Source organism: Mustelus asterias, chromosome 3 (assembly GCF_964213995.1).
Source record: "Mustelus asterias chromosome 3, sMusAst1.hap1.1, whole genome shotgun sequence".
NCBI lineage: Eukaryota > Metazoa > Chordata > Chondrichthyes > Carcharhiniformes > Triakidae > Mustelus > Mustelus asterias.
Genome location: NC_135803.1, coordinates 157,828,019 through 157,842,831, shown reverse-complemented (window position 1 = coordinate 157,842,831; position 14,813 = coordinate 157,828,019). Strand labels below are relative to the sequence as shown.

Here is a 14,813-nt window from a genome sequence, read left to right as displayed (position 1 = left end):
ACACTAATATTTACAATTTTCTACCCCATGGTCATTGGCCTCTGTGCTAAGGGAATGACATTCTGCCCATCCACCCTCTTCAAGCCCCTCATAATTTTCCTCAAATAAATCTCAGCCTCCTCCGTTCCAAGGAAAACAATCCCAGCGTGTCCGACCTTTCCTCATCATTAAAGTTCTCCAATTTCAGGCTTCGTTAAAAATCCTGTTGTGTGAATACTGGGATTTCCACTGAGAGCAATCGGAATTTAGATGGAATTGTCGTAATGGCTGAAGCTCGAGTCATACTCACCACCTCCATTCTTATAACACAGGTAAGGAAATCGCCAGACATTCCCCAGGCCCACTGCAAAGCCCACACAGGACATGATGAAATCCATCTGGCGTGTCCAGGTCTCTCGTTCTGCCACTGGATCCTTAACACAACCATTTGTCACAACAAGAGGAGTCAATACTGATTTATCTTCATGAACAGACTCGGGGTCACCAACCAGTTCAGTGCTTTCTGTTTCAGGGGCACGGGGACAGCCATTTCCACCTGGAAAAAACGGGCAACAAGGAGATGAAGAATGAATGCGCATCTGTAAAACATTGATCACAATCCCAGGGCCTTCCAAAGAGCTTCACAGTCAATCACGCATCGTTTACTGTGCAGTCACTGTTGTAATGTTGGAAACTGGTGCACAGAAAGATCCCACAAACAGCTACAGGCAACTTCAAATGCAGCTAAGTGCTTTCAGTTCCTCTTTGTGTAAACATTGAGGTTTGGAACAATGGGGAGGTGGGGGCCACATTCAACCGTGAAGGGAAAGATGAACAAACAAATGCCACCGAGACTTGATGGCTTGAACCATAAGGAGAGGCTGGGACTTTTTTTCTCTGGAGCGTAGGAGGCTGAGGGGTGATCTTATAGAGGTCTATAAAATAATGAGGGGCACAGATCAGCTAGATAGTCAATATCTTTTCCCAAAGGTAGGGGAGTCTAAAACTAGAGGGCATAGGTTTAAGGTGAGAGGGGAGAGATACAAAAGGGTCCAGAGGGGCAATTTCTTCACACAGAGGGTGGTAAGTGTCTGGAACAAGCTGCCAGAGGTAGTAGTAGAGGCGGGTACAATTTTGTCTTTTAAAAAGCATTTAGACAGTTACATGGGTACGATGGGTATAGAGGGATATGGGCCAAATGCGGGCAATTAGGACTAGCTTAGTGGTTACAAACTGGGCAGCATGGACAAGTTGGGTTGAAGGGCCTGTTTCCATGCTGTAAACCTCTATGACTTTAAATCTGACTGCATTCTGTCTAAAAAACATGAAGCTGTCAATCAAGAGAGAGTTAAACGGACTGGACTGAAATTGAATGGAAACCAGGCTTTTCAAAAGGTGGGGGGGGGGGGGCATTATTTCCTTTGTGCGGGGGAGGGGGGCCCTTTATAAAAGGCCCCGATCTCTGAAGAGCGGTTTCACACTCTGTACAATGGTTAAGGTGGGTGAATCCCAGCTCACAGTCCTTGCTAATGCCCACAGTGAAAAGCTCCAGCTTTCCCGCTGGCATGGACACCGAGAGACAATCCAAGTGAAACGTGCCCGAAATCTTAATCTCCAGGCAAAGCTAATCTTTCTCTGTGATACTAATGTCATCCTTCATTAACACATCTGGTCACCAGACTTGAAACTCAATGTGTGTGTTTGGTAATAAACTGGCAGCATTATGAGGATAAAGTGGGGGAATCGGATTGCTCTACAGAGAGCCAGCATGAATTCAATGGGCTGAATGGCCTATTTCTGAGCCCCAATGACTCTTTGATGATATAAGTATCTGCATTTATATAGTGCCTTGGACATAGAAAAACATTGCAAGATGCTTCACAGGAACATAACTGGGAAAACAGTTACATGAAGCCAAAGGAGATGTTTGGCCAAGTGAAAGGTGTAGGCTTTAACGGGGGTGACAGCAGGAAAGTTACTCAGCAAGGTTTAGGGAGGGAATCAGAGTCTAAAGACAAAGCAGTTTGAAAACACAGTCACCAAAGGGATACACAAGGAGCAAGGACTGGGGGGATTGTTAAAGGCAAAGCATTCAAAGAGCCCCATCACCCCTCCCCAGAGCCAATCATCCAACCTCTCCCCATCAATATGCACCCTCAGGATGGATCAAGGTGAATGATGACACATGCCTGAGTGTGGGGCGAGTTCTAATGCTGTTCAAGTTCAAACATGTAAACATTTTAAAGTCATAGCAACGAGGCCATTCCCTGTTTACTGGCAGCCCCCCACCCCCGCCACCCACCCCCGAGAGCTGTGCCCCCCACCCCCGAGAGCTGTCCTGGGTCACTTGAGCAAAGCCAGCTAAAACCAGCAGGTGTAGTGGCCTGAGGTGCTGTACAGTTTAATTAAAATCACTCAAACTGGATTGGATGTGAATATTAGGCACTGCCTGAACAATCCATGTCAATAAGGAACACCATCCCACTCACTGTGACTCTCGCTAAGCAACTTTTAATTGGCTTCCATTTCCTCTCTGCGTTGCTAGGGCGGCCATTTTGTCATCCCTCATCCCAGACTATCCGGCTTTCAGATTGCAGCAACTCTTTTATCGTCTGGAAAAGCACAATTTCTAAAACTGTTAAGGAAATCCGTCTGTTGCTTCCGTTCAAAAAATATTAGAACAAAATTAAACTCCAGTAGCTCATTCAATAAAAGCCCCAGATTCGATGCCAAAGTTTGCCACAAGTCATTGCTGCTCAGATCAGGGTGACCAACTGCCTCGTAGTTCAATTATTGGTCCAATGGCCCTTTAGGAACGTCCCTTGTCCTGTATTTCCAGGCGGGCGTAACGATCCGGAGAGTGTCCAGGGTGAATTTGAGTGCAACTGAAATGAGTGAGTCGTCAAGTAGAAAGATGATAATGTTGTAACTCAACTGGAAGTTTTATTGATGTTGAACCCTCTCCCCTACTTCCGCTATTATGGTCTCAGACCTCCCTTCCCCATCCCCTCGCATCTCGTGAACAATGCCCCAACGCTCTCATGATTACCATGTCCATCCCTCACAGCACCCTCTAGAGTCACGGAATGTGGTGCCATGGACCGTGAGGTCAGGAAGCACGGAGTCACAGAGCCTGGGGTCACAGGGTGCAGGGTCACAGGGTGCAGGGTCACAGGGTGCAGGGTCACAGAGCTAGTTGCGTTAGCTGTCCATAATTCTGTCACTTGCAAAAGAAGTGATGGCGGCATGAGGAGAAATGTCTTCACACAGTGAGTGGTTAGGATCTGGGATACACTGTCTGAGAGTGTGGTGGAGACAGATTCACACAGTGAGTGGTTAGGATCTGGAATGCACTGTCTGAGGGTGTGGTGGAGGCAGATTCACCCAGCGAGTGGTTAGGATCTGGAATGTACTGTCTGAGAGTGTGGTGGAGACAGATTCACACAGCGAGTGGTTAGGATCTGGAATGTACTGTCTGAGAGTGTGGTGGAGGCAGATTCACACAGCGAGTGGTTAGGATCTGGAATGCACTGTCTGAGGGTGTGGTGGAGGCAGATTCACCCAGCGAGTGGTTAGGATCTGGAATGTACTGTCTGAGAGTGTGGTGGAGACAGATTCACACAGCGAGTGGTTAGGATCTGGAATGTACTGTCTGAGAGTGTGGTGGAGACAGATTCACACAGCGAGTGGTCAGGATCTGGAATGTACTGTCTGAGAGTGTGGTGGAGACAGATTCAATTGTGCCTTTCAAGTGATTTGAAATAGGGAACGTGCAGGATTCTGGGTAAAAGGTTGGGGAATGGGACTTGGTAAATACATTTTTCAGAAAGGTAGTATAGTCACAGTAGGCTGAATGGCCTCCTTTGCAGTGTAACCTTTCTCGGATCAGTCTGTGATGAAAGCTGCTTGGGGAACATTATAAATCAGGAAGTGGAACAATGCTGCAGTGCAGTCACATGCAGCTTGCTGACGTGCCAGATCGAGAGGGACTGCGGGAGAGACGCAGTGTCAAACCCCGACTGTTCCAGCCAACATTGAACCTTACAGCACAACTACCCCCCACACACAGACACACACACCCCCCACACACACACCCACACCCCTCCCCTCTCCCCCCTCCCCTCATACACACCCCCCCCGACACACACACACCCACACCCCTCCCAGTCACACCCCCCACACACCCACCCACACCCCTCCCAGTCACACCCCACACTCACTCACACACCACACTCACTCACACACACACCCACAACCCTCCCCCCTCCCCTCACACACACCCCCCCCACACACACACACCCACACCCCTCCCACAGTCACACCCCACACTCACTCACACACACACACCCACACCCCTCCCCCCCCCACACACACACCCCCACACCCACACCCCTCCCACAGTCACACCCCACACTCACTCACACACATACACCACCACACCCCTCCCCCCTCCCCTCACACACACCCCCCCCACACACACACACCCACACCCCTCCCACAGTCACACCCCACACTCACTCACACACACCCCCCCACACCCCTCCCCCCTCCCCCCCCCTCACACACACACCCCCCACACACACACACCCACACCCCTCCCACAGTCACACCCCACACTCACTCACACACATACACCCCCACACCCCTCCCCCCCCCCCTCACACACACCCCCCCCACACACACGCCCACTCCCACTCCCCATCACTCTGTCCTATGTGCGGGTGGTTTGGAGTTTGAGGCTATGGCTGCAATCTCAGCACAAACAGGAGTTTATTGTTTGAACAATGAAGAAGTTGCAGTGATTCTCTCATCCATAAAGTCAGTAACCTGACCTCACTCAAACTACCCAAAATAATAGAATACTCGATGATTTAAAAAGCTGCTGACTTCAGTTTAAATTCCAAAAATATTTTCAACCAGGGCAAAGTTTCTGCCCCTGAGTTCCCGCGCTGTTTTCTCTGTCTCCCCCCAGGGTTCTCTCCCTCTGTAATTCTCTCTCTCTCTCTCTCTCTGTTTCTGTAGGTGTTGGTTGATAGCTCAGTCGAGTGGAACAGTTCCATTGTTTCACTGAACACCTCCATGGACTGGGTTTTGTTTCTTATCTGATGAAGAAGGAAGTTACAGAGGTGACGAGCAGACAGCACGGGGAGTCTGGGTGTATTGAAGATCTCAGTCAGGGAACAGTTACCACCGGTAAAATGATCACTGAATGGAAACCCCAATCTCTTCTCAACACCGTCTGCATCAACCCACTGTTTCCTTCACTTCCACTTTCCTTTCCATTCTCTCTCTCACTCAACTGAAAGTGTACTTGTTGAGACTCTCTGCTCGATAAATAATTCAGCGATTCATCGGGATTTATTCACTCTGTATGGGTGCATGAGCTATCCTGACATTGGAACAAATCTTTGTTTCCTGAGACACTTACTATCTCGCCGTCCATTCATTGAGAGATTTGGAGACTGAATCTATCGTGCTGCGGCCTCTGAGAATGCTTCACAGAGTGTGTCTGGCAGCTGTGAGGCCACATTGTGAATGGACAGAAGGCAGAGGCAGCCTCTGACTCATTGTTCTGCTCTGTTCACTGGTCTGGAGAGAATGCAGAGACCAGTCTGAATCCAGACTGGAATTGAAGCCGCTTCCCTGAAGGAGGCTGCTCCTCCTGGCAGCGACTGACCCGACTACCAGAGAATGTCCCAGTAATCATTATTAACATCACTTCTAAGCAGCAGCAGGACAGAGCGAGAGAGAGAGAGGGATGGATGGAGAGGTTTACCCTGAGTGAATTCAAATCAGAGCAGCAAGATACTGGGAGAAGCAGACAGAACACTGCGACACACACAAACACACGTCACACATGACGTCTGCAAATGGTGCTTCTTTCCTCCAATGCCGATTATAGGGAATGTCACATTGAGAATTGAGATGCTGAGCCAATGGTGGCAATCCCACCGCAGTGACGGAGATCTGAGACCCCGTGCCCATCGGCACCAAACTCCTCATCCCAGTAAACAACTGCCCCAGCCCAGGACAATAATAAAACAGCACCATTGGCCACAGCCCGGAAACACAAACACTGGAAAAGGAACACTGTCCCCATCAAACACTCCCAGGACAGGTACAGCACGGGGTTAGATACAGAGTAAAGCTCCCTCTACACTGTCCCCCATCAAACACTCCCAGGACAGCTACAGCACGGGGTTAGATACAGAGTAAAGCTCCCTCTACACTGTCCCCATCAAACACTCCCAGGACAGGTACAGCATGGGGTTAGATACAGAGTAAAGCTCTCTCTACACTGTCCCCATCAAACACTCCCAGGACAGGTACAGCACGGGGTTAGATACAGAGTAAAGCTCTCTCTACACTGTCCCCATCAAACACACCCAGGACAGGTACAGCACGGGGTTAGATACAGAGTAAAGCTCCCTCTACACTGTCCCCCATCAAACACTCCCAGGACAGGTACAGCACGGGGTTAGATACAGAGTAAAGCTCCCTGTACACTGTCCCCCATCAAACACTCCCAGGACAGGTACAGCACGGGGTTAGATACAGAGTAAAGCTCCCTCTACACTGTCCCCATCAAACACTCCCAGGACAGGTACAGCACGGGGTTAGATACAGAGTAAAGCTCCCTCTACACTGTCCCCCATCAAACACTCCCAGGACAGGTACAGCACGGGGTTTGATACGGAGTAAAGCTCCCTCTACACTGTCCCCATCAAACACTCCCAGGACAGGTACAGCACGGGGTTTGATACGGAGTAAAGCTCCCTCTACACTGTCCCCATCAAACACTCCCAGGACAGGTACAGCACGGGGTTAGATACAGAGTAAAGCTCCCTCTACACTGTCCCCATCAAACACTCCCAGGACAGGTACAGCATGGGGTTAGATACAGAGTAAAGCTCCCTCTACACTGTCCCCATCAAACACTCCCAGGACAGGTACAGCACGGGGTTTGATACGGAGTAAAGCTCCCTCTACACTGTCCCCATCAAACACTCCCAGGACAGGTACAGCATGGGGTTAGATACAGAGTAAAGCTCCCTCTACACTGTCCCCATCAAACACTCCCAGGACAGGTACAGCACGGGGTTAGATACAGAGTAAAGCTCCCTCTACACTGTCCCCATCAAACACTCCCAGGACAGATACAGCACGGGGTTAGATACAGAGTAAAGCTCCCTCTACACTGTCCCCATCAAACACTCCCAGGACAGGTACAGCACGGGGTTAGATACAGAGTAAAGCTCCCTCTACACTGTCCCCATCAAACACTCCCAGGACAGGTACAGCACGGAGTTAGATACAGAGTAAAGCTCCCTCTACACTGTCCCCATCAAACACTCCCAGGACAGATACAGCACGGGGTTAGATACAGAGTAAAGCTCCCTCTACACTGTCCCCCATCAAACACTCCCAGGACAGGGACAGCACGGGTTTAGATACAGAGTAAAGCTCCCTCTACACTGTCCCCATCAAACACTCCCAGGACAGGTACAGCATGGGGTTAGATACAGAGTAAAGCTCCCTCTACACTGTCCCCATCAAACACTCCCAGGACAGGTACAGCATGGGGTTCGATACAGAGTAAAGCTCACTCTACACTGTCCCCATCAAACACTCCCAGGACAGGTACAGCACAGGGTTAGATACAGAGCAAAGCTCCCTCTACACTGTCCCCCATCAAACACTCCCAGGACAGGGACAGCACGGGGTTAGATACAGAGTAAAGCTCCCTCTACACTGTCCCCATCAAACACTCCCAGCACAGGTACAGCACGGGGTTAGATACAGAGTAAAGCTCCCTCTACACTGTCCCCATCAAACACTCCCAGGACAGGTACAGCACAGGGTTAGATACAGAGTAAAGCTCCCTCTACACTGCCCCCATCAAACACTCCCAGGACAGGTACAGCACAGGGTTAGATACAGAGTAAAGCTCCCTCTACACTGTTCCCATCAAACACTCCCAGGACAGGTACAGCACAGGGTTAGATACAGAGTAAAGCTCCCTCTACACCATTCCCATCAAACACTCCCAGGACAGGTACAGCACGGGGTTAGATACAGAGTAAAGCTCCCTCTACACTGTTCCCATCAAACACTCCCAGGACAGGTACAGCACGGGGTTAGATACAGAGTTAAGCTCCCTCTACACTGTCCCCCATCAAACACTCCCAGGACAGGTACAGCACGGGGTTAGATACAGAGTAAAGCTCCCTCTACACTGTTCCCATCAAACACTCCCAGGACAGGTACAGCACGGGGTTAGATACAGAGTTAAGCTCCCTCTACACTGTCCCCCATCAAACACTCCCAGGACAGGTACAGCACGGGGTTAGATACAGAGTAAAGCTCCCTCTACACTGTCCCCCATCAAACACTCCCAGGACAGGTACAGCACGGGGTTAGATACAGAGTAAAGCTCCCTCTACACTGTCCCCCATCAAACACTCCCAGGACAGGTACAGCACGGGGTTAGATACAGAGTAAAGCTCCCTCTACACTGTCCCCATCAAACACTCCCAGGACAGGTACAGCACGGGGTTAGATACAGAGTAAAGCTCCCTCTACACTGTCTCCATCAAACACTCCCAGGACAGGTACAGCACGGGGTTAGATACAGAGTAAAGCTCCCTCTACACTGTCCCTGCCAGCTTGGGAGTTGTGTCAATTTATTGAAGAAGGAAGCCCCTTGTTGTGCAAACTTTGTATCTCAGCTGAAACTGATATAAATGGTCAGCACGGTGACACAGTGGGGTGGCACGGTGACACAGTGGGGTGGCACAGTGGGGTGGCACGGTGACACAGTGGGGTGGCACAGTGGGGCGGCACGGTGGGGTGGCACGGTGACACAGTGGGGTGGCACAGTGGGGTGGCACGGTGGCACAGTGGGGCGGCACAGTGGGGTGGCACGGTGACACAGTGGGGCGGCACAGTGGGGTGGCACAGTGGGGTGGCACGGTGACACAGTGGGGTGGCACAGTGGGGCGGCACAGTGGGGCGGCACGGTGGCACAGTGGGGCGGCACGGTGACACAGTGGGGTGGCACAGTGGGGTGGCACGGTGACACAGTGGGGTGACACAGTGGGGTGGCACAGTGGGGCGGCACGGTGACACAGTGGGGTGGCACATTGGGGCGGCACGGTGACACAGTGGGGTGACACAGTGGGGTGGCACAGTGGGGTGGCACAGTGGGGCGGCACGGTGACACAGTGGGGTGACACAGTGGGGTGGCACAGTGGGGTGGCACAGTGGTACAGTGGGGTGGCACGGTGGGGCAGCACAGTGGGGCGGCACAGTGGGGCGGCACGGTGACACAGTGGGGTGACACAGTGGGGTGGCACAGTGGGGTGGCACGGTGGGGTGACACAGTGGGGTGGCACAGTGGGGCGGCACGGTGACACAGTGGGGTGGCACAGTGGGGTGACACAGTGGGGTGACACAGTGGGGTGGCACGGTGGGGTGGCACAGTGGGGTGGCACAGTGGGGCGGCACGGTGGGGTGACACAGTGGGGTGGCACAGTGGGGCGGCACGGTGACACAGTGGGGTGGCACAGTGGGGTGACACAGTGGGGTGACACAGTGGGGTGGCACGGTGGGGTGGCACAGTGGGGTGGCACGGTGGGGTGGCACGGTGGGGTGACACAGTGGGGTGGCACAGTGGGGCGGCACGGTGACACAGTGGGGTGGCACAGTGGGGTGACACAGTGGGGTGACACAGTGGGGTGGCACGGTGGGGTGGCACAGTGGGGTGGCACGGTGGGGTGGCACAGTGGGGCGGCACAGTGGGGCGGCACGGTGGGGTGACACAGTGGGGTGACACAGTGGGGTGGCACGGTGGGGTGGCACAGTGGGGTGGCACGGTGGGGTGGCACAGTGGGGTGGCACAGTGGGGCGGCACAGTGGGGTGGCACGGTGGGGTGGCACAGTGGGGTGGCACGGTGACACAGTGGGGCGGCACAGTGGGGTGACACAGTGGGGTGACACAGTGGGGTGGCACAGTGGGGCGGCACAGTGGGGTGGCACGGTGACACAGTGGGGCGGCACGGTGGGGTGGCACAGTGGGGCGGCACAGTGGGGCGGCACAGTGGGGCAGCACGGTGACACAGTGGGGTGACACAGTGGGGTGGCACGGTGACACAGTGGGGCGGCACAGTGGGGCGGCACAGTGGGGCGGCACGGTGACACAGTGGGGCGGCACAGTGGGGCGGCACGGTGACACAGTGGGGTGGCACGGTGGGGCGGCACGGTGACACAGTGGGGCGGCACAGTGGGGCGGCACGGTGACACAGTGGGGCGGCACAGTGGGGCGGCACGGTGACACAGTGGGGTGGCACGGTGGCACAGTGGGGCGGCACGGTGGGGTGGCACGGTGACACAGTGGGGTGGCACGGTGACACAGTGGGGCGGCACGGTGGGGTGGCACGGTGACACAGTGGGGCGGCACAGTGACACAGTGGGGTGGCACAGTGACACAGTGGGGCGGCACGGTGACACAGTGGGGTGGCACAGTGGCACAGTGGGGCGGCACGGTGACACAGTGGGGTGGCACAGTGACACAGTGGGGCGGCACGGTGACACAGTGGGGTGGCACAGTGACACAGTGGGGCGGCACGGTGACACAGTGGGGTGGCACAGTGGCACAGTGGGGCGGCACGGTGGGGTGGCACGGTGACACAGTGGGGCGGCACGGTGGGGTGGCACGGTGACACAGTGGGGTGGCACAGTGACACAGTGGGGCGGCACGGTGACACAGTGGGGTGGCACAGTGGGGCGGCACAGTGACACAGTGGGGTGGCACAGTGACACAGTGGGGCGGCACGGTGACACAGTGGGGTGGCACAGTGGCACAGTGGGGCGGCACGGTGGGGTGGCACGGTGACACAGTGGGGTGACACAGTGGGGTGACACAGTGGGGTGACACAGTGGGGTGACACAGTGGGGTGACACAGTGGGGTGACACAGTGGGGTGACACAGTGGGGCGGCACGGTGGCACAGTGGGGTGGCACGGTGACACAGTGGGGTGACACAGTGGGGTGCCACAGTGGGGTGACACAGTGGGGTGACACAGTGGGGTGACACAGTGGGGTGACACAGTGGGGTGACACAGTGGGGCGGCACGGTGGCACAGTGGGGTGGCACGGTGACACAGTGGGGTGACACAGTGGGGTGCCACAGTGGGGTGACACAGTGGGGTGACACAGTGGGGTGACACAGTGGGGTGACACAGTGGGGTGACACAGTGGGGCGGCACGGTGGCACAGTGGGGCGGCACGGTGACACAGTGGGGCGGCACGGTGGCACAGTGGGGCGGCACGGTGGCACAGTGGTTAGCACTGCTGCATCAAAGCACCAGGGACCTGGGTTCAATTCCAGCCTTGGGTCAGTGTCTGTGTGGAATTTGCACATTCTCCCCATGTCTGCGTGGGTTTACGTCAGGTGCTCAGGTTTCCTCCCACTTTCCAAGGATGTGCAGGTTCGATGGATTGGCCATGCTAAATGTGCAGGGATAGGGTGGAAGCAATGGCTTGGGTTGGATGTTCTTTCGGAATGTCAGTGCAGACCCGATGGGCTGAATGGCCTCTTTCTGCACTGTAGAATTACAAAGAACGAAAAACAAAGAAAAGTACAGCACAGGAACAGGCCCTTCGGCCCTCCCAGCCCGTGCTGACCATGATGCCCTAACTAAACTGAAAAAATACCTTCTGCCCTGACTCGGTCCGTATCCCTCCCTGTTCATGCACTGTCCAGATGCCTCTAAAATGTTGCTAATTTCTGATTCTGTCTTCTTTTCTATAACTAACCTTCCACTTTCTTCTTCCTAAAGTCATGAACCTGTGGAGTTTCTGTGTGAATTTGTCAAACTCACTCTCTGTTTCTCAGTTTTAGTTGGTTTATGCTATTTTGATCTTTATCATCACACTTTGTTTTGACACGTTAATTGACTCCCCAACTATCAACAGCTTTTTAGGGGAGAAAGTTCCAATTCCTCTGGACTCCCCACAGCCCCCGCACAGAGGAAACAGTCTCGCTCTCTCTGAATTCTCATTTAGAATCTTTAACAATGAATCATAGATTGAACTGCCCAGGAGGTGGAAGCATAGACAGCAAGTTATCCAATTAATCCCACTCCCTCGGACTTCCCCATCATCCTGTCAATCCTTCCTTTTTCATTATTGCTGCAATTCTCTTTTGAAAGTTATTGTTGGATCTGCTTCCACCGCCCTTCCAAGCAGCGCCTCCCAGATCACAACTCACTGTTAAAAAACATTCTGCTCCTCCCCCCGCCCTGGTGCTTTTTTCCAGTTATCTCTCCCGACAATTCCTCCACTCAATCAAAACCCTGTGTCATTTTCAACATCTCTGTCCAATTTCCCTCCAATCTCTCCACCCCGAGGAGAAGAATGCCATCTTCCTCATTCTCTCACCCTGGAGACCATTCGCACCCTCACCAAGGCCATGATATCCCCCCTGTTGCATGGAGCCCAGGATTAGACACATTCCTCCAGAGAAGGCCTAACCCAGTGTCTTGTTCACCACAACTTGGTCTTGTACTTGGTGCCGCGTCACTGAGGATCCCGCCTGCTGTTTCTGAAACAACTTTCTCACTCTGTCTTGCCATTGTTAAAGATTTGTGATTGGGCCCAACCTCTCTCTGTTTCTGGCTTTTGATTTGATTTATTATTGTCACATGTATTAACATACAGTGAAAAGTATTGTTTTTTTGCGCGCTATACAGACAAAACATACCGTTCATAGAGAAGGAAAGGGGAGAATGCAGAATGTAGTGTTACAGAATGTAGGATGTAGAGAAAGATCAACTTAAAGGGGCGGCACGGTGGCACAGTGGTTAGCACTGCTGCTTCACAGCACCAGGGAGCCAGGTTCAATTCCCGGTTTGGGTCACTGTCTGTGCAGAGTCTGCATGTTCTCCCCATGTCTGCGCGGGTTTCCTCCGGATACTCCTGTTTCCTCCCACAGTCCAAAGATGTACAGATTACGTTGATTGGCCACGTTAAATTAACTCTAGTTTCAGGGGGATTAGCAGGGTAAATAGGTGGGGTTATGGGGATGGGGCATGGGTGGGATTGTGGTCTGTGCAGACTCGATGGGCTGAATGGCCTCCTTCTGCACTGTAGGGATTCTATGATTCTATAAGTTAGGTCCATTCAAAAGTCTGATGGCAGTAGGGAAGCATGGACCATTTGCAATCCTGGAATCTTGGTCCCTGAACAATTGGGTTTTGAAGAGTTTGGAGGGTATCCGAGCTGAGAGACCGACACTCCCTCCAGGCACAGGAGCAGCTGGAGACAAAGCTCCAGAATGGACCCTCACCCCCACATTCCAGATCTACAATTCCCCAAAATTCCTGGAAGGAAAATTGCGTCATTGACTGATGACATCATCAGTGGACCTTCCCTCCCAAAGAATCGGGAATGATCTCCATGGGGATGAGATGGGAATGGGGAGGAGGGAGTAGGGAATGAATGGGAGACGGTGCAGCCCGGCCAGTGCTGCTGTGTCCTGGAGCGGGGGGTCCAGCCACATTCCCAGATCAGGGAATGGATAAAGCCCCAATTGCTGCAACATTCTCAGCATTAACACAGCAGCCCTGATGGGGAGAGATTGTTTTCAAATTAAAATTCGCCCAATGTCAGGATCTCACTGGCTTGCTGGTTTGATTAATTTCAGAGAGAGAGAGGTTGGGTTGCCAGCTCTTTAATGTCCCTCTCACACTCACCCTCTCTGTGATTTCTCCAGAGGCAGCCCCATATTAAGCAGCAGATTCACTGCCCACAGCCGGTTAAATCACCCACAGCTCGGCTGCAGTATTTGCAGAATTGCTGCTTACATTCAGATTTATAAATGTACACATTCCCCTCCCACAGAAACAAAGCGAGGGGACATTGAGAATCTCTGCCATTCACCTACCTGAGTGAAGCTGCTTTGGAGGTGATAACATGGTGCAAAGATGAGTCTGAGATGATTTACACACAAAACAAGCGGCTCCGGAGATCTCAGAAACAATCCACAAAACACTTGAAGGTGAGCCTGAAGAATCTCATCGAAGCTGGAGTCTGGGGTGAGAGAGAATGCTCGACACAGCGAGAATGTCACTCAGGATGGGCAGAGGTGAAGCAGAGCCGCAGTTACTGTTCTCCATCAGCCGCTGTTACTGCTCTCTCACTCCCCCAGACACACACACAGCTCAGGCCGCCTCTCATATCACCAACCCCGGCTCAGGATCCACCCCCAGGGCCGCCCATTCGCTTCCGCTGCTCTCCGTAACTGGCAGCCTGTCCCTCTGACTGGCCCAGACTGGAATCAGCTTCAGAACAAAAGCAGCAAGGATACTGAGCCCCAAACCCAGCAGCTGCCCCGCCACAACTATCCACAGCCAGCACAACCCAGCAGAGCACAACCCAGCAGAGCACAACCCAGCACAGCAAAAACCAGCACAACACAAACCAGCACAACACAAACCAGCACAACATAAACCAGCACAAATCAGCACAATACAACCCAGCACAAACCAGCACCGCAAAAACCAGCACAACACAACCCAGCAGAGTACAACACAAACCAGCACAAGCCAGCAAAAACCAGCACAACACAACCCAGCAGAACACAACACAAACCAGCAAAAAGCAGCACAACACAACCCAGCAGAGCACAACCCAGCACAACACAACCCAGCAGAGAACAACCCAGCACAACACAACCCAGCAGAGCACAACCCAGCACAACACAACCCAGCACAACACAAACCAGCACAGCCTCGCACAAACCAGCACAACACAAACCAGCACAACACAAACCA

General features: G+C 53.1%; 1 protein-coding gene across 1 annotated transcript in view; it reads right to left on the bottom strand.

Annotated features, from left to right (window-relative positions):
• The window catches only part of LOC144491764 (sodium- and chloride-dependent creatine transporter 1-like), a 179,363-nt gene extending 165,093 nt beyond the window's left edge, over positions 1–14,270 (bottom strand). The window contains exons 1-2 of the mRNA XM_078210022.1: positions 13,925–14,270; positions 290–535 (exon numbers count right to left, since the gene is read on the bottom strand). Coding sequence (XP_078066148.1) covers positions 290–535; positions 13,925–13,955 — 277 coding nt within the window. The 5' untranslated portion in view covers positions 13,956–14,270. The remainder of the gene's footprint in view (positions 1–289; positions 536–13,924) is intronic.
• Between the last annotated feature and the right edge of the window lie 543 nt (positions 14,271–14,813).